This window comes from Prunus persica, chromosome G6 (assembly GCF_000346465.2).
Source record: "Prunus persica cultivar Lovell chromosome G6, Prunus_persica_NCBIv2, whole genome shotgun sequence".
In the NCBI taxonomy this organism is placed as follows: domain Eukaryota; kingdom Viridiplantae; phylum Streptophyta; class Magnoliopsida; order Rosales; family Rosaceae; genus Prunus; species Prunus persica.
Window position 1 is genome coordinate 17,711,547 of NC_034014.1, and position 20,310 is coordinate 17,731,856.

The window sequence follows — 20,310 nt, forward strand, 5'->3', positions numbered from 1 at the left end:
ACTGTGTTGTGAAAATAATCGCTATCAGATTTGCTGTGAGAGAAATCAACTGTATGATAAAACAATTTGGCGTTTGGTAAACTTTTTGTTAAAAGTGTTGTTGGTATTGATTCCTGCATAATTGAAAAATTATTGCCGCATAGCGCCTCTTCGAAACTGATTTTTGCATAATCACAAAATGAAAGCACCTCGTTAGCTGCTTTCCTTTATAACTTTCTCTCACATAAATTTTTAACAATAAGTGCCCGTTTGACATTGCTTATTTGGGGTGATAAGTGATTTTTTAAAAATTTTGGGAAGCCCAACCCGTTTGGTAAACTATGAGAAAATCACTTATTGTTAAAAATTGTTGTGAGAGAAAGCTATAAAGGAAAGCAGCTAATGAGGTGCTTTCATTTTCTGATTATGCAGGAATCAGTTTTGAAGATGAGCTGGGTTTAATGATTAATCGGCAATCATTTTCGGATTATGAGTAAAATCAATACCAACAAAACTTTTAACAAAAATTTTACCAAACGCCAAACTACTTTCTCTCACAGCTGATTTCTCTCACAGCGATTATTTTTACAGCACAGCAATGCCAAACTGGCCCTAAGTGATTTTCTCATATTTTACCAAACGGAATAGGCTTCCCAACATTTTTAAAAAATCACTTATCACCCCAAATAAGCAATGCCAAACGGGCACTTAGTTTTCAATATAAACTCCTTTGGGAGCAGGCTTTGGTTGATTTTTGCAACTCCCCTTGTTATGACCCTTTTTCGAGCATCTTTGGCATGTGACTGTGCCACATTTTCTTTTCAGCCTTATTTTCCCACATTATGGATCTTTCTTTTCCATCTCTGGATCCTTTATTATCATCTTTTTCTTTGGCCTTCCAGGCTACTTTTTAATCATTGGAGGCAGTAGTGGAACTTGAGTCTTCTTAAGCTAATAAGTGCCTTATTTCTTATTTTTTTAGACCCTTTATATTTGGTTTTTGTTGGAAAAGTTGATTAAAAAGAGCATTATTACTTTACTTTCCTTATTTTCAGCTTCTCTGCGCTCTTAGAAGGTTTTTGATGGAAAATTGACTTTTCGGATGAGTTTTAGCGCAAATCCAATTGGAGAAGAAAGCTAAGACATTGAAGATCATTGTGTCAAATTTTCATAATTTTCTATGAAGCCAATTGTTCCAGAACTGCAAGCCAAAATAGCCAAAACTGCATTCCCTTCAAAACTGTGCTGCTATGGGAGATTGAACATTTGAAGACTTTCCCGATTTTTCTAAGTGACGTGTAATATGTCTCTGGAAAACTTAGAGATAAAGCTACGTTTTTCATATTTTTTCAGATTTTTCTAGGAAGTGGAACGACCCCAAAGATTTCATGCAATACAGCTGACGCGTTTCCCAATCAAAGAAGGATTCTTTCCTAGTTTGTTTCCTTAATTGTTTAGAATTTTATTTTATTTTAGGAGATTTTTTCGAGACCTTTTGAGATTATAGTCTAGTTATTTTTGCACTATATAAGGCCACCTTAAGCTCTCTCTAACTACCTTTTACACAATTTCCATCAAGAGACGACAGAGAGCTTAAGCATGCGCAACACCATTATTTTCCACGTTTTATTTCCTCATGACTTTTCTTATGATTTTTATTATGACTATGTGTAACTAAATTCCTTTCTAAGGTTTATGATGAAGCCATGACATGATTATTTGCGAAGTACTTTGTTGATTTCAATTCAATTATATGCCTTGTTAAATTCTTAATTTTTGTGTGAATTTTATTCTAGGTTTGAAATCCTATTGCTTGATCACCATTAGGAACTTTGCATCTAGATAATTGGATAAATCTAGGAGAGAAACGCCATCCACTAGGTTTATTGGAACTAAGACTAAGAAGAGTAGATAGCTAGGAGAGAAACGCCATCCACTAGTCCTACTTGGTTTATTGAATTCTTCTAATCTTAACAGGTGCTTGTATGCTAAATTTTAACACCTAGTCCTACAAGATTTATGACATTGACAGGCTTACTTCGTACTTTAGAAAAAATAACCTTTAACATTGGCATCATAATTGGATAGTAATTGGCTCTAAGAAAAGGAAATAGGATTATCATTGGTGGATTCATAACCTTAGATCTTCATAACTTGATTTCTTTTAAATTCTATCTTTGTTGAGTGTTTTATTTTTCTTTCTTTTAATTCTTGCTATTTAAGCTCAAATCAATCAATCATTCTTTTAATTGGGTTTAGTGCGATTTAATTAATTAAGTTGTTTTTATCAGTCCTTGTGGATTCGACCTCATACTTGCATATCTCTGTACTATTGTTGATTGCGCTTGCGAGTAATTTAATTTGTGATTTTTGGATACTCTTTTTTAGGTGTTCGAAAATCTACATCATAAGCCACATGTGCATAGCTATGATAGGATTGAAGATAGGTTCATAAGCCCTCATATATGTCTCATTGGTATAATATGGATCCACATATACCTTAGCATCTTCCCTATTTCGAAAAATTGTAGCAACAACATGGTGGCAAGGAATGCTAGTGAGATCCCATCCATTGCAGCAACATCTTCTTCTACTTAAGTCGACAACATATTGATCTGCTATTGACTCCCTCACTTGGAACAAGCCATTTCCAGAGTACATTGACACATATTTCGTGGACAATGACTTGAACTTGTCAAGTTTATTTTGGGTTGTAGGACAAATTGGCTGCTCATGACCCCTCATAGAATCATTCTTAACTTGTAACCTCCTCATTGGGTTACACCTAATCATTTCTAACATGGTGAGGATGGGTTTATCCCTTGCTTGCAGAATCCAAGAATTAAAACATTCACAGAGGTTATTCAATAACATATCACAATTAATCCTTATAGTAAATGTATGCCTAACCCATTTGTTTATGTCCATATTCATCAACCAATCATGTGCAGCTTCACCACTCTCTAATCCCTTCATCTTGTTCATCTCACACTCAAACTCAGCCACATTTGGTGCTCTGGCAGCATTCCATAACAAATCTTTCAAAACTTTTCCCTTATGCAATGTCTTGAAATTCCCATAAAGATGTCTGACACATCAACTATGTGCTGCTTTAGGCACAACAAATCAAATGCAGCATCTAATCCCTACAATATTAAACTAAGAATATTAAACTAAGCATATTAAACTAAGAATATTAAACTACATTTTGTTGGTCTGAAATGAAAGTTCATCCATGTTCACTAACAAGACCCAAATCTTCAATAAGCAATTGAAGGAACCAACACCATGTTACTTTAGTCTCCAACTTAGCCACAACATAAGCAATTGGGTATATATTGTCATTTGCATTAATACCCACTGCCACAAGTAATTGCCTTATCATACATTAACATAGTTAGTGTAACATAGATTCACATGCTTTGGATAAGAAATTGCCCTATGATAATGTAGTTGTAATAAGAAAATCAAAAAGAGATTCATACCTTGGAATATGCCCTTCAAATAACACCCATAAACACCTATGATAGGTCTACATCCAGCTAGAAAGCCTTTTTTGCAAGCATCCAAACACACATAAAGCCTTTGGAAATAAAGGGCTTCAATTTTCATCATTATAGTGCTGCCCACATTGGTTTCCCTAACCTCTGCACAATACTCCCACAACTTAGAGTACTGTGAAGCATAAGTACCTTAATGATTTCAACAACCTTTTGCCTAGCCTTACCACATATTGTTGTGTCAGATTCAGTTGCGCCAAAATCGATTCAGCCGCATCCTCAACTTGTAATACTCGCTAGTGCACGAAATGTTGGGTAGTATAGCATATGTAAGTGAGAGGTCGATCTAACGACGATTGATGATAGATTGATTCAATTCGATTCCCTGCACAAAACATAAATGGAAACAAGGTTTAAAGATGATATAGAAGAGCATAAGAATTGAAAACATAAAATTAAACAAAAGAATCAGACACTCAATTGGATGAATTGGATCTTTCTTTGGGTCCACGCCTTTGGAACTCACCATGTTTGCTTCTTCAAGACAGTCCCCGATAGCAACAGAGCCGAATCAAACACAATTCAAACCCCAAATATTCCAAAAATTGTACGCTTCTTACTTGCAAATTTGAATTGAACACTAAACCTCAAAATCGACCCGCCTTTTCCCCCAATCCCAGAACCCTAAAATTGTTTTCGAGAGAAATGTGCGAGAATCATGTTTTGATTCAGGGGCTGAGGTGAAAGGGCAATAATACCCCTGCACGTACACACCACATGCGTCTTAATTGATAGAATTCCCAATTGAACTTGATTTGTTAACAATGCAAAATGTGATGACCAAAATCGAAAAATTAAAAGTGCGGTGACCAAAATTAAAATCGGGCCAAACCCCAGTTTGAATGAAACAAAAAAAGTTGTTTAATCTCATAAATCATAATTGTCCACTAAGTATTGTTAAATTTATTTTAATATAATTAAAATTAATTATTTTTTTATAATAAAGTTAACAATTATGAGAGGTAAATTTAATTTCATATTAAAAATATAAGCTAATAATGATTTTAAAAAAATTGGTGCATTTGATAAGGCCATATAGGTCGAGCCCATTTGCCCTCATAAGCTCAAAAATACTTAGTTTATTGAAGATAGAGACCCGACCTGGCCCGTTTAACTCTTACAGCTAAACAAACTCGCTATTAGGTAGAGCTTGGGCCAGCGCCTATTAGGACCGGCCTAACTCGAACCGACTCATTTTACACGCCTACAACACCATTATCCAAAATATATATTTGTTTTAATTGTTGTTTTTCTTTGAATTCAAGTAATGATGAGACAAACCTAACAACAACAAAAAAAGAAATCAATGCACAACTAAAACCTAATATAACATGTGGGAGCAAACCAAAACCAAATTAAACCAAATCAAACTGATTATTTATTTGTTTTGATTTTCAATTTTGGGGTAAAATGGACCGAATTGGACCGTGCCCACCCTACTTACTGACATCCAATGGCACGAGATGTAATTTATGCCAATTACGCATTCATCGTCTAGGACAGCCCATGGACTAGATTTATCTAGGGCCCAAAATGATAAGAAAGCCACGTACGACACGCGTAAGATGCTTGTATGCCAGATAACATGAAAGTTGACTACGCATTCTAACCCGCAAGGAAAGTCATAAATGAAGTGTCCACAGAGTGCGCACACACACAGCTAAGCCAAGGCCAAAACTTGCAAAAGCAAAGCCAGACAAGGCGGCACCCGAGCAAAAGCGGTAGATAGGCCAAGCCAAAGAGGTAAGTAAAGCGCGTCATGGGAGTGGCACTTCTGTAATTACTTAAAAAGAAGAGGCCTATTATAATAAATCTCTTCTTATATGCGCACATATATTCTGATTTGTCTGCCGTGCTGTGTATGATACTGTAAAAGTTTGATGCAACAGAGAGTCTCCTTTCCCTCTCACCAAAGCTCTAAAGTCTGTAGACTCTTTGTATTTTATTTATCTTGGTGATTATAACGGTGGGCAAGTTTCTTTGAGGATCTGAGACCAGTCTTTATCTCATGGAGGATCGAAAGGAGGTGATTCTCTTCTTCTTCTTTTTCTTCTATTGGCTGTGGTTGGTTTGTTGTTTGGTTTCTGGGAAAAAAATAACTGAGGAAAAGTGAGGGAAGTGAGGGAAGTTTGGGTTGTTTTGGTTGCAAAAGGTGAAAGAAAGAAACCCAAGCTAGCAATTTTCTTTGAATTTTGTAAATGGTTCTGTTGGACTAAACAACAAGTGTGGAGTTCAAAATCTGTTCTGTAAATAGTATCTTTTGTTTTCCTGCGTTTTCTGGGTAACCAAACGGAACTTAAACATTTTTTTTGGAGAGGTGGGGGAGGGGGGGTTGTGAACTCTGTTTAATTTGTTCATTGGCTTGAAATTCCATAGAAAATTAGATCTATTATTATGATTTTATTGGTCAAGTTTCCATCTGTTTCTTTCTCTTAATTCCAGTTTGAAAACTTAAAGCAGCTTTTTTTGCTGTTGAGTCTTTGACCTTTGCTGAGACGTCCACAGAAGCAATGATTACCGTTTTCAAAGCTTATAAACAGTCAAAGTTGTCTCCTTTTTTATATAATTGGAGGGTTTTGAATTTCAATGTTTGTCACAATCAGCTTAGAATCTTTTAAATACAATTCAACTATGTGATTTGTCATTTTGAAAGAACAGAATGAAATACAGGGATTGAGTTTTTCAAAGCTTGAATCTTAAAACTGGTTATACCAACCATGTTACTTTCTTTCTTTAGTCTTTACTACATGAACCAAAGTCCTAAAAAGTCCGTGTCTTGGCTGGCCTATGACTCTGTCCCAGTTGGTCTTCCACAACAGTGTTGTGAAATTCTTTATTAAAATCACTTCAATGAATTTGGAGGAGTGTTTATTTCATTAAAATCACAATTGACTACACCCCGAAATGGCTAGTTAATGAGTGTTTATTTCATACCTCTTCATTATAACTTGGGTTTGAACGTACAGATTATTTAATCCTATCCATGTAGGTTGCCATTTATTGATTGAGTGCTTTCTTTTCGTGTTTCCTTAACCCACAGATTTTTTTTTTTTTTGGGATAGAAATGATATTCTACTATAATCTAATCTAAATTACGGGGGAGTGAAATTCATACTCGGCTACAGTGGGGTCAACTTGACTAAACCCATATCTGCTCCTTAACCTACATATTATTTAATAGTCTTTTGGTCCTTTGAAATAGGTTGTTTTCTCTCATCTCTATTAGATGGATGGTAAAAATTGTGGCCAATGTATGTGGGTCTAAATTGTTTTGTTCTATGGTTATTCATTGAAGATGGAGAGAAGCAATTTTCAATTGGCAATGTTGATTCCTTTATTGCAACTAATTACATTTTATTTATTTATTGCTACTTTGCTTCATGCAGAAAAATGCCCCATGGTTATCAGTGCCCCAATTTGGGGACTGGGATCAGAAGGGCCAAGTCCCAGACTACTCTCTTGATTTCTCAAAAATAAGGGAAATGAGGAAGCAAAACAAGAGAGATGTGTCCAGAGCCAGTCTTGGAAATGAAGAAGAACTCATTGCCACAAACACAGCTAATGTGGAACCTCCCCACAATGACCACCACCCCCATTACCATCAGAGGCACCACTCTCCAACTGTAAGAGATTCCTTTTATGGCCTTTCTTTTCAGTTCTTATTTTGGTATTTAAATGTGATAAAATGGCATTATGATACAACTATACAAGTGGTAGTTGGTCTAGTAATAAATGAAGAGAGAGTAGGCTTATGAACAATATTTATGGTAGAGGCATGCGTGTGGTAGCACTGTTGGGATGGTGGGGATTGGGAAATCGACCACCCTTTATTAAAGCAGCTGAGTAGGTAGCAACCATCTATTATAGTACTAATTACATTTACATATTCAATTCTTTTAAGCAAGTTAAGGGACACTTCATGCACTTGTATTAGGATATCTTTTAATAGAATTCAATAAGCTTATTGGGTTACAGGTAGGTTGACCATTGTTCAGTCTGTTTTCATGAAGAATTTTTTACATTGTGGTTATTATATTAAAGTAGAAACTAGAGAAAGTAATAATATTGTAAAGGTCACTCAGAACATAAACCATCTAATTTGGTCAAAGATGTTTATAGGCCTTTGTGCTAAGTACTGTTTCCTCAGTTGAAAATTTCATAATCACTTTAATAGTTTATCAGACTTCATCCAAAATTTAATACTTGAAAGATTTTTTGCCCCATGAGGATTACTTAGGGAAGGATCACTTTTTTTTTTTTTCTTCCTCGGGGTTTAAATAAAGGATACAAATCATCTAGTTCAGGGATCAGCTAAGCCTATTGACCAAATCCTTGATGAAAAATGCAAAATGTCTTTTTTGGGTCTGAGAAAGTCACATAGGAAAGTCTATTTTTATTTTATTTTTTATATATAGAGAAAAATCCTGGGGAAAACCCATTATGGTGATTATCTTTGAGCTGTGTCCTCTTCACTGTTCATTGATGAAAACAATTCACATAGTTGCACATATAGAAATAAATTAGAATGTTTTTATGAATTTATTAAGGTTACATTTAATTTTAAAAGTGGTTCCACATGCATGAGATGTCCAGGCCATTAAAATAATCTGTTGTGTTTAATTAAACTATAAAAAATAAAAAGATATCCTCTGTATGCTGGAATAAGAATTTAATGAGTGATCCTAGATATTACACGCAAGTCCAAATGGTGCACATGCACCGGCAGTTTTAGGCCATATAATTTAATATTGGTCGATAATTGTATTGACTCTGGATTTATCTGTCAATTTGAGAAGATGTCATTTGTTTGTGTGTGTTTGGAAGAGGGTGGGGGGAAACACAAGATATATACATGATCTATTTGCTTTTTCTGTTTTTCTCCCAGCGGTTTACATATATTTTATGTAGTCATCAACCAACAAGAAATAGAAAGGAATCATTTTAATAATGTTTCTTATGGCATTTATGTAATAAGTAGTTTGATTGTTCCTAATCATGTCATTTGGACCGTTTTTCCTATGAAAAAACATAGTGATTAGTTGTCTAAATAATTATGGATTACTTTTATATAAGAAAGGGCCCTACGATGGTGAAAGGGTTTGACTCAGCTACATGATCATGAACTGTCCTTGTCATATACTTTAATCTTCAATTTGGTTTTGTTAACAAGATCGTATTATTTATTGTTTGCTGGTTTTTTGTTTGCTTTCGGAACAGACTCGAAGGAGCATCTTCAGCTACTTCAATTGTTGTGTGAGAGCCTGATGAGCAAGTAGACTGTATGTTGAGGAGATTAACTTACCTCCTTGGCCTTGTTATGTGTTTCATGTTGTCTACTTTGAGAATGGGTGTTATTTTTCCTAACCCCACCCCCTCATTTGTTATGTGTTGTTGGATTTGGTGATTAGTGGTGTTTCTGATTTTTCTTTGCTCATGTTTCTGCTCTCTGCATCAAGTAATGCTGCCTTGGCCTCTTAACAAAACCTTGCATGTATGTATGATGCAAGATGCCTTGGTGCTTCTCCCTCTGTTGTCTTTATACTTTGTATAAAATGTCACCCTGAAAAATTTATTTCATATTAGTAGAAATAGAAGTTGTTAAAGAGTTTCAAAGTTAGCTTAAAGATTGGTTTAATCTGAACAGAGATAAATGATGTCAAGAAACTATGATGACCATCTTTGGGTTCATTTGGAGAGATAATGTTCGTTTACCATCATGAGTTAACTATGCCCAATATTTTCTACCAAGGGAAAAAACCATCATAAAAGTTTCAACTTCACAATCAATCTGACTAATATATCTATGAATTTTGGAGAGAAGGAAAAGGGAAGAGAGACATAAGGTATGGGTTACGTTTTCTTTCAAATTTCATCCAAGAAGTGGATAATGCTTATTTCTAAGACCATCGCCAATTCTAAGGTCATTTCAAACGTAAAAGATGCCAAGGGGCTGCACCAGACTGTCAATTACAATTACAATTACAATTCGCAGGAGAAGATATGGTCATTTGAATTAGAAAAGACCAAATCGCAAATTACATAGAATAGAGAAAAAGCCCCAAATTAAATGCACCAAGAGATGAAGAAGATCGAGCAGTAGATGCGAAGAAGAAAGCGAGATAGGGATACGTAATCAAGAAAAGGTCGTGCAAGAAGAAAAGGTCGTGCAAAGAAGAAAGAAGACACGATAAAGCTGGAAGACAAAGTGTGTATCCCTTTAAAAAAAAAAAAACAAAATAAAGGAGTGTGTGAGTAACTCAAGGAGTATGAGGGAGGGATAAGATTATTAATTTTGAGTGTCGTTAGATTCATCTAAGGGCCATTATTAAAGAGGACCTTACATGACCTCATTTTTAGGACCTTAAGTGAGTATCCTCTACACACGCGCTTCCATGCATACTAGAGGCCTTTTATAATCTCGTGCGCTACATGCTACTTAAAGCTTTTTATTTTTATCTATTTTTGCAATTGTATTTCTCTAGATGCCCCTATCAACATTTTCTTATTTGAATGACACGCATGTGATTAATGTTGCATATTTTTCTAGAAGCGCGTTTTAAAAAGATGTATAAAAAAAATATGCGACATTAATCACATGCATGTCATTCAAATAAGAAACTATTGATATGGGATTTAGAGAAATACAATTGCAAAAAGAAAAGATTTTTTTTTCATAAAAAGGGGCTTCTTAAGTCGTGCATGATTAAAAAATGCCTCTCGCACGTACGGAAGTAGCTAGTCTAATTATACAATCGCAAAACTCAAAACTTATGCTAGATATCGGCCTTTAAATGTGACATGTTTCAACCAATTTATATGTTGTGTCGTGTGTATCTAGAGGTGTCAAAAAGATCGAACCGGTCCAAGCATGACCCGCTTAAGTAAGGCTCAACACCGCCCATATCTTTGGGCGGATTGAGACGAGGTAATTAGGCCAAATGAGGGCTGTGCTTGCACGTTTAAAGCCCATTTATTAAATTATATATTTTTAATATAAATAATACGATATTATTACATTTATATCTTAAATTCAAGTTTATTTCTTTTCTCGATTTAATTTCTTTATATATAAAATAATGTTTGTTTTCATGTTTCAATTTTCAAAATCCAAACAATAATCTAGTCATTTTCTTTTTAAATGTACTTTAAATAAAATTATTGACCTCTTTTTTCAAGAAAAAATAAATCTTGTTTGTATATACATAATTGTAAAAAAGATTTAAATGAAGTTGTAAAAAACTTACAAAAAAGAAGAAGAGAGAAGACAATACATAAGTCTAATTTGACGTGGGCCCATTTTGGCCTGTTTAGTGGCCCGGCACAAGCACGGTCCTAGCTGTGAACTCGGGCTAGGATTGATGATTTTCATAATTGAACGTATCCGGCACGACCCGTTTATTAAATGAGCCGACCCAGCATGTGTTTGACACTTCTATGTGTATCCCACCACCCAAACCACTATTTGTAAATTGTTTTTTTTTTCATTTTTGTCAGAACTATTTTGTAAATTATTTGTAAAGCCTTTGTATTGTTTTCTTTTATATCTCTCTGAATATTAAGAATGATTGGTTTTTTTTTCTTCTTCTTTTATTCATATTTGAACACTTGATGAGTGTAAATGATTACATTTATCAATATTATGAAATATTTCATATTCACAAACTTTTTTGTTGTTGTCTGCAATTGTGAAAAGAGTCATAATATTACGTTCTACGTTTATTCGTGACTATTAATGTTGCTTAGTTACTAGAAATAGGGATAATGAAATGAGTTATAACATTACGTTCTACGTATATCCGTGACTATTAGTGGTGTTTATGTACCAGAAATAGGGTGATAAACACCAATTACAAATAGATAGGAACACTAGATAAGGCTACTATATTAGTTAATAGTAGTGTTCTTTCATCATATAAACTGCGAAAAGAGCAAAAAATATGTAATCTAAAATTGAAGATGAGGTTGTTTGACCAATTTGCAAATTACATAGAATATAGAAAAGCCCCAACTTAAATGCACCAAGAGATGAAGAAGATTGCAGTAGATGCCAAGAAGAAAGCGAGATAGGGATACGTAATCAAAAAAAGGTTGTGCAGAGAAGCGGGAGGATGAAGCGTGTATCCCCTTTATTTTTTTTCTTGGCATTTGAGTAAGACAAGGAGTATGAGGGAGGGATAAAAGTATTAATTATGAGTGTCGTTAGATTAATCTAAGGGTCGTTATTAAAGAGGACCTTACAGGACCTTAGATGAGAGGGACTGCAGTTTCTACACTGTGCATCTGTCTCCCTCCCTTCTTGGGCCATACTTAGGTCTAAATGGTTGAACTAGTTGATGACCATAGCTAATTCTAGTTTTGGATTAGAATAAGATAAGTCCTAGTAAGTTCATAATTGAACCAATTATTTTCGCTTGGAACTGTAAAATTTGACATTGTATGAAAAACAGCTGAATAGACACATTTAGAAAGTAATATTGAAAATTTGGATATTATAAAGGGGTCTTTATCACAAAATGTATCCGAAGTTCACTGAAAAATAAATGACGATAATTGATAGTTTTGTAAACCTCAAGACGTATAGCAAATGACGCAATTACGTATTCTGGACGAACCTCTGATGGTGAAAATCCATGTTTTTAACTCAATTTGATAACGTTTGTTACAACTTCAAGTGATAATTAAGCTGTAATATAGACAATTTCATAAAGATATCCAAAATGCAAAGAATATCAACTATTGGATGGATATGTTGTCGAAACATTATTTCTTATTCTTTTAAGTCCATTGATCTTCTGCCACGTAAATATTCATCATTTTCTTTTGGGTCCTGACTCAGCTTGGTGTGTTGAAATGCTTTTTCCCATTTTTAATATTACTTCCCTTTGTGCCCCTGGAATAGGGTTAAGTAAGAAATCGGAATTAGCTAAACTTGATCCCCTAATTGATTCAATTCTATAAATTCGTAGTTGTGAGGGTATTGCATTACTCATTTTCAGGCGGAATCTACATATTTTTTTATTTATTCTGTGTTAGTAAAGAGCCCTGACTCAGCTTGGTGTATTGAACTACTATTTCCCTTTTGTAATTTTTTGATCCCTTTGTGCCCCTGGAATAGGGTAAGTAAGAAATCGGAATTGAATCAACTTAATCCCCTAATTGATATTCATAGTTTTGAGGGTATTGCATTACTGATTTTTAGGTTACAAATTTTTCGATTCTCTGTGTTAGTAAAGAGGAACTGGAATAATTCCCTTTCTTGTCGTATCCATCCCGATAAGTAAACATGCCATTCAAAAATTAAGTTTACGCAGTAGTAGCATCCACAGTGAGTACAAGGACATGAAAAGTTAGATTTTGGATTATAACTTCAATATGCAAGTGCGAATTTAAATTCCAAGTTCTGCAGATTTCAGTGCCTTACCATTAGTTCCTTCGATATATGCGACCGCTCAATTTGGTAACAGATGACATTACTAATACAAACTAAACATATGTTGAGATGACCAAAAATTAGCTTTACCAAAAAAACGTGCCCTATGATGTTTAAATATCAAGCTGCCTCAAGTTCTGCCTACCCTTAAAACACCTATGAAAGCAGGACAACAGAGAAAAAGTGCTGTATGGACTACAAAGTACAGACAACTGAGAGCTGGGGGAGAAAAGCCTTATCTCGAAAGCTTTAGTCTTGTAAATGACATCCTGATGATAAGGTTACAAGGATTTCTGACTTCCCAGCAAATCACACCTTTTTGATAATCTGAACAACATCTTCATCTTCGAGGAGATGCTCCTGTTGTGTCAAAGTAACAAACATGCAACTTAATTAACAAATCGAACGTTCGTGAATAAGTCACAAATCAAGCAGTAGCAAATGGAAGATATGAGCATGCTGAACAGAGATTAAAAATCAACCTTGCCAACTCTTTGGGGCTTGTGTTTCGCGCTTGACCCCCAAACCAGAGCACTGCAACAGAACCTCAAAGTTAACTTTCATGAACAACGATGGGGAAACAAGCTCAAAAGAAACAATGAGGCATACAACAGTGCTTCAGAACAAGTCTCAAGTATAGAAACCACATGGTATTTATATGTAATCTGGTCCACACAAAAGTTGAAGCCTATATCCACTTTAAAGCTCTACTTTTCCACAGATGTTAAGACAAGTGCCTCAAGTACCTTTTTCTGCTGTCGGACTACATGTTATCATTTCCAAACCAAAATAAATAAAATAAAATAAAATTTAGGAGAGGTACTTACTACTTAAATTGTTTAATAAAATCTTTATGAATCCGTTCACAGAAATCCTCAACCGTTCTTGTCTTAGACGACAGAATCACAGGATCTTCATAGTCTGGATTCATCCCTTTAGGTTTTGTATATATGCGAGTTAAATTAAGATACTCCCATATTTTCTCCAGCAAACCATCGAGATTCCATTCCAGGTGAGCACTGCAGATCAGTCATGGAAAATTACACAATTAAAGTTAAAAAACTACCACACAGTAATTTCAGAAATGTGAACCAACCAAACAATACCAGAAAATGGTGAAAAGTTACGAGAAACAAACAGCAGCAATATAGTAACAAACAATGCGGCAGAAAAACAAATCCAAAGAATGACGCATAGGTACTACACAATCCAAGTCCAATTGGATCAATGACTACAAGCTCTATGCTATTTATTTGAATTTGTAAAATACCTTATTCCTTATGTCATGCTTTGTACGACTGCATAATGTTTGAACACTAAGCCTGATGCTTAATTAATCTTATATTGAAAACTACAACGCTTCTTAATTTGTAGATACTTTAAATACAATGTTTTTTCTAGAAAATTATAATATTTAATGCATTGTTGAAAATGTCCACTGGCAGTAATGTTTTGGCACTAGTCAAATTCCTCTAACAGGCTTTTAATATTTTTAATTAGAGTTTCAACATGTTATATCTCAATCATAATACAGAGGTTCAAACTCTTGAAGGGGAGATAGATAGAACATCCAAAAATTTCAAATACTCCTACTAAGGTGTTGCAACAATAATCTGCTATGAAATTATAATTTCGGTCATAAAATAAAAATTACCTGACTGGACAGTAGTGAGGAAGTTTATCCAAAATCTCAAGCTCTTCAAGTGTAATCTGATCAATCTTGTTCACAACATAGATGCAAGGCATATATATCCTACTGCCTTCAATTACATCTATGAGGTCATCAGCAGTTGCATCAAACCTAAGAGTGATATCAGCATTGTGAATTCTGTATTCGCTACATATTGCCTTCACAGTATCAAGATCCAGATGTGTGTTGGTAACTGTTGACGTGAAATTAATCCCACCCTTATCTTTCTTCCTGAAGGTCAGATTAGGTGGTTCCTTGTTTAACCTGCTCAGAGTTAGCATGTATCCATTATAAGAAGTACAAACTATCTAGGACGAGAATGTACAAGTAATGTCTCCAGATAGTGTGTGACAAAGATTACATACATATAAATCTAGATGCACACACATACAAACATTTTTAAGCATCTGTGTGTGTGTGTGTACTAAAAATAAATTGTAACAAGTAAGGAACAAGGTGTTTACTGCAAAAGAATAAAGGTAATTGAAATATTTTATATTTGGCAATAACAGAAAGCTGAACAGCTTCCACTGTTTATCAAAAAAGAAGAGCAGAGTGTACATTACTAAACCATTTGAAGAGATCTGAGTTTCAAATCCAGACAGGTCTGTACCAGCTAATTCAACACTACATCATCCACACGAAATGTGCACCCTAGGATGTAGTTCCCAGGAAGATTTCATACAAGAAATTAGAAAATATATATACAACACACACACACACACATATATTGGTCAACCAATATTTCAAACTTGAAAAAAAAGTTTATATGATGTAAATGAAATGTACAGGTACAACCAACATAAAAGATCATTCGATCATCTGATGTTTCATATGGCATGATAGCATTGACCAATGCATTAGATCTGATAAATCATATAACACACAGTTAACACTACAACAACAAAATAACAAACATATGCAGACCAGATACAGAGTTAACCGCATAGATTACCTTATGCCAAATCCCTCAAGCTCTTTCTCAATTAGACGCTTGTGAGTTATTGGCTTTATTGCATCAAGAACAATTAAAATGCAATTGCATGTCCTAGCAGTGCTGATAACCTGGATGACATGAAAGTTCAATAAGCTGAAAAGCAAACCCAGAAAGGAAAAAGCACAGAGACAAACCCAGGAAGGAAAAAACAACTCATTTTCTGTATTCCAAACAATCTCTGCCATATCTCAAGCCTTGATTGGTATAACACATCACACAAATCATATCAATACCATTCATAACCAAAAGGGAAAAATATCTCATGCGTCTTTTACAACTGGAAAAGGTGCAAAATATACAAGGTCGGTCTTTTGCAAAAGTATGTTATAAAATGTCTTCATAAACTTCCATGACCAAAAACCATTGGAATAGTTGGCAATATGTAAGGAGACAATACCGGTCAATTGTTTATTCAGCAATTGTTTGGACTATCCATCTAACCACATACAGTGTTAAAAAAAATGCATAGAAAACTGAGCCGCTGAGTGTATAGGAGCATCTATACATTATCAAACACTTGTTCAAGTCCTTGCCCAGCAGCCTGTATAATATAACCTAATTTTCATGGACTTGGCGGGGTATTGACACGTCTGAGCATTGTACGACATGCTTTCCCAGTTTTATGTTCAGCTGCAAGCATGTCAAAAACATGACCTCTATGTAGACTATAGTTTAACTCAAGACAGTGAGTAGTAACATTCTCCAGGACCTAAGAGAAGATATGCAGGGGATTGTAAATTCCCATTCTCTAACATGTTTGGCACATTCATGTCCAGTAGTAAGCATGTCAAACAAACATGCCACTGTGATGGTGTAAAATACCCGTCTTGCGCAAGAGTTATTGCCTATTTAAACATGAAAAAAAATCTCGAAAAGATAATGCTGGAGAATCTGCACATCCTATCAGATAAGCATGTAACTTGTAAAATCTATTTTCTAGCCAAATATAAAATTTCATTGATCAACCATGAAGTTTATAAAAGGCTCCTAATTGGAGAAATCAAATTGAATATGTAATTTGGATATGAGATCATTGCTTGGAAAAAGGACTGACGGAACAGAAAGAGAACAGGAAACTGAAAAGTGAGAGGGGAGAGGGGAGAGGTACAGGAGAAAGAGGTGAGAGAAGTTAGGGAGGATGAAGGAAAATACAAAAGATGCTGTTTAAGATATAATTAAAAACTACATACAGTTATAAGGGTTCTAGTTTTAATTTTTAGTTTCAAATCTTCGTCATCTCTCTTCTCTCTTCTCTTTTCTCATTTCACTCTTGATAGTTAAAAAAAGGAAAAAAGAGAGAGAAACATTATCAAATCGGTGCTGAGATTTAACAGCAGAATGCAGATATCAAAAACAAAAATGAGTATAAGAAATAAGTGCATTGAAATAAATCCTCAGCATGCTAGGGTAGCACAATGTGGAACAAATATCACACATTACCTGTCTTCCTCTACCTTTTCCATCCTTAGCACCCTCAATAATTCCAGGTAGATCTAACAACTGCAAATTAAAGTATGAAATTCAAAAGTTAAAGAATTGAAACTGACAATAATGGAAACAAATGAACCAGTCTCGACAAGTGAAAATTTGGTATCATGTTTTGGAAGCACATCTTCCATAAAATCCAGTACGGCCATTTTGAATAAAACTAAAACATTAAGGCCATGTTTTGACACAGCACACATAGTTACCCTAATTTATATAAGTATCCCTCCATCTCATGCATAAGTTCAAAATGGTGGCTACCAACCTATAATGGTGAAAAATGATGTAAGGCATTCAAATCATAAAGCATATAATATGATGAAAATGACTTCCTGAAGGTAAATATGATAATAAGAATAATTAAAAGAAGAAAAAGGTAACATTAATCTACATAAACAGCATTAACTTAATTAAGGAGTCCAGGAAATAAAGGCGGAAAAGGGAGAAAAGGAGGGGTGCAGCAGGTTGGGGATTGATTCAGCAACTGGTCTTTTATCTTTACTTTTACCTAAGATGATGGTTCACCATTCATGAAACCTTTGCTTTACTAATCTACTTTTTAGAAAAATACAAATACAAAGTTTAAACACATTGAAAACATGCACATTTTATTTTCAATTGTCAAATCTCTATCAACATAACACATCCAAAAAAAGAATAGAACTGACAAAAAGACAACAAAAAGTGGAAGTTGATGACTGTGAGACAATAAAAAATTGTACTATATTATTATATCTACACATGCATGCTTAGATGTATGAATTAACATATGCATGTATAGACACAGCCACATTGAGATAAGAGAATTTGGTTTCTCCTTCTAAAGTATATAGTTAAATGTAACAGAGATAACAATACTGCAAATTATACTACCTGAATTTTTGCACCTCTATACACGATCACACCTGGGATGCAAGTCAAGGTCGTGAATTCATAGGAAGCAACCTGTAAACAAAAACATTACATGGTCTTCAGAATATCAGGGATTTTCTTAAAATCCTAGTTGGCAACCCACAATTATTGCATGGCTGCACAATGAAGGAAGGAATAACAATAATAACATTCAGGTTTCACAAAGTAAACAAGCATTTAGGTTTTATCACATATGTAGATATCAGACACAAACACAGGAAGGACTAACACCCAAAACCCCAACGTTTTAAAGCAGAAGGTTATAAATGAAACCAAATTACAAAGTATTTCTACACATAGTTCTAATCCACTGATCCTAAATTACATTTGCTGAGAGTTTCTATGCAATAGCATCCTTAAAAGACATAAGACAATGATAAAAAAAAATGTACTTCAGGCAATGACATTGATTGAGGACCTCTAAATAGGGAGACCAGGCAATGAATCCCAGTAGATTGCACAGAAAATTAGAAATTTAATTTTGACCCAATATTATAGACGTGTCAACAGATTAAACATCATAAGTAATCTCAATCAAAATCTATATGCTTCCATGCCTAACACACTTCGACAAATAATTCTTTTTCTCAAAAAAATTTATTTGCCTCATACAGATTTTGCGTAGATTGAGATTAATCAACAGTTCTCTACCTCTGAGAAGGTCCCTGTTAATTTGTTCAGCAGTGTAGATTTCCCAACTGAAGGGAAACCCACCAAACCAACTCTTGCATCTCCGCTTTTAGTGACATCAAAACCTTCACCCGCACCACCACCACCTTTTGATGGAGGCTCAAGTAGGTCTCTCCTGAGCTTTGCAAGTTTAGCCTAGCAACAAATGACCAAATTACATCTGGATCAGTTCTGTCAAAGGATGAAATCATAAACAGCAATTTAATGGCAAATATTACAACGAACAAGAATATTTACCTTCAGCAAGCCCAAGTGATGGGCAGTAGCCTTGTTCTTTTGAGTCCTAGCCATCTGCAAACAATCAGCAGAGAGCCCTCAATTGTCTAAAAATCTTGGAAATCTATTAAAAGAACCAAAAGCCAAACTCAAAATTTCAATTTTTTGTTCTTGTATTTTCCTTGATTGGAGTTGAGTGGACATAGACAGTTTCTAACTGTTGGAAATTAACAAATCTAAAAGACCCTAAGAATTATGACAAAATATATGCTTCCCCTTCTATTTACATATTGTTCGAATTTTTTTTTCTTAGCTATTAAAGCCCTAAGCATCAAAGAAATGATAAGGCTAAATTTTTTTACGCTTCCCCTCACTTTCTTTTAGTTTTCATTGACCAAATGGAAAATAAAGAATGTTCTAGGGTTTTTCATTCGCAGAAAAAGTACAACAGAGATTGCAGTGCAGGCAAATACCTCATCTTCGATGTCCTTAATTTTCTGCATCAAAGTCGCCATTGTTGAAGCACTTGAAGCACACTAGCTCGGAGAGGGAGTGGGAGAGATAGAATGGAGATGTACGGAAGGGCTTCTGATCGGGCTCGGAATGATTCTGCTGAAGTGTTTTCTGACTGGTAGAGGAAGGTACCAGAAGCAAGCGGGGGGTAGGGTAAAGTCTATTTGAAGTTTTGAACCCATTTATTTCATAAACATACCCACTCAATTTTACTTCTTATCAGAATTACAAATACTTCTTATCAGAATTACAAATTTATCCCTTATCATGTCTATAAAAAAATAAAAAATTATTTATCCCTTGTCAATTAATTGTTTAGACTTTTTCAGATTTCTCTTCAATTAAAAACAATAATAATAATTTGCCCCTTCGATGTAGGATCAAATTTTTGTTTGAGATGTAATTAAGCCAGTTATCCGAAGTAGTGTGTTTGCATTTTTACATTCGAATTCAATACTCTTCTTAGTAATTTTTTTGAGTCAAGAAAGAAATATTATGAAGAAGATCTTTATTCAATAAAAAATTCTCAAACCACACACTTGATTCAAGAAATATGACCGCATTTAGCTTGATTAAATTCCCGATAAGTATTTCTGTTTATTGAATTCCCAATTAGTATCGAAACTCAATCAAAACCCTTAAACAGCTGCCAAATATCTTGAACAATAATTTGCACATTTAAAAGAGGACTTGATTATTCCCCTTTCCCGTGCATTATATTTGTTTAGAATATCGTTTTCTTATATTAAAAAAAAAAATCAATTTAAACGAGGTAACTTTTTCTCGGCTACAAAAAAGAGGAAAATAAATCTTAATTTTTTAATTAAGAAATTCACAT

The 20,310-nt window shown here is 34.5% G+C and overlaps 2 protein-coding genes across 2 annotated transcripts; one reads left to right on the top strand and one right to left on the bottom strand.

The window, feature by feature from the left end:
* On the top strand, positions 5,370–9,156 carry LOC18774834. The gene is made up of 3 exons (XM_007206119.2): positions 5,370–5,565; positions 6,926–7,162; positions 8,757–9,156. The coding sequence occupies exons 1-3, from the start codon at positions 5,548–5,550 to the stop codon at positions 8,802–8,804; spliced, it is 303 nt and encodes a 100-aa protein (XP_007206181.1). The 5' UTR covers positions 5,370–5,547; the 3' UTR covers positions 8,805–9,156.
* On the bottom strand, positions 12,876–19,643 carry LOC18773100 (developmentally-regulated G-protein 3). The gene is made up of 10 exons (XM_007205332.2): positions 19,433–19,643; positions 18,981–19,034; positions 18,705–18,878; positions 18,015–18,086; positions 17,097–17,156; positions 15,615–15,724; positions 14,624–14,923; positions 13,797–13,988; positions 13,452–13,503; positions 12,876–13,329 (listed from the first exon to the last, which is right to left on the bottom strand). Exons 1-10 carry the CDS (start codon positions 19,472–19,474, stop codon positions 13,279–13,281), a joined length of 1,107 nt encoding a protein of 368 aa, XP_007205394.1. The 5' UTR covers positions 19,475–19,643; the 3' UTR covers positions 12,876–13,278.

Excerpts from the sequence above, each read along its gene's own strand:
- LOC18773100 (XM_007205332.2), bottom strand. The coding sequence starts at position 19,474 with ATGGCGACTTTGATGCAGAAAATTAAGGACATCGAAGATGAG. Across the intron at positions 19,035-19,432 it reads TTAAGGACATCGAAGATGAG|ATGGCTAGGACTCAAAAGAA; the intron begins GTATTTGCCTGC and ends GATTGTTTGCAG. Across the intron at positions 18,879-18,980 it reads ATCACTTGGGCTTGCTGAAG|GCTAAACTTGCAAAGCTCAG; the intron begins GTAAATATTCTT and ends ATTTGTTGCTAG.
- LOC18774834 (XM_007206119.2), top strand. Across the intron at positions 7,163-8,756 it reads AGAGGCACCACTCTCCAACT|ACTCGAAGGAGCATCTTCAG; the intron begins GTAAGAGATTCC and ends CTTTCGGAACAG.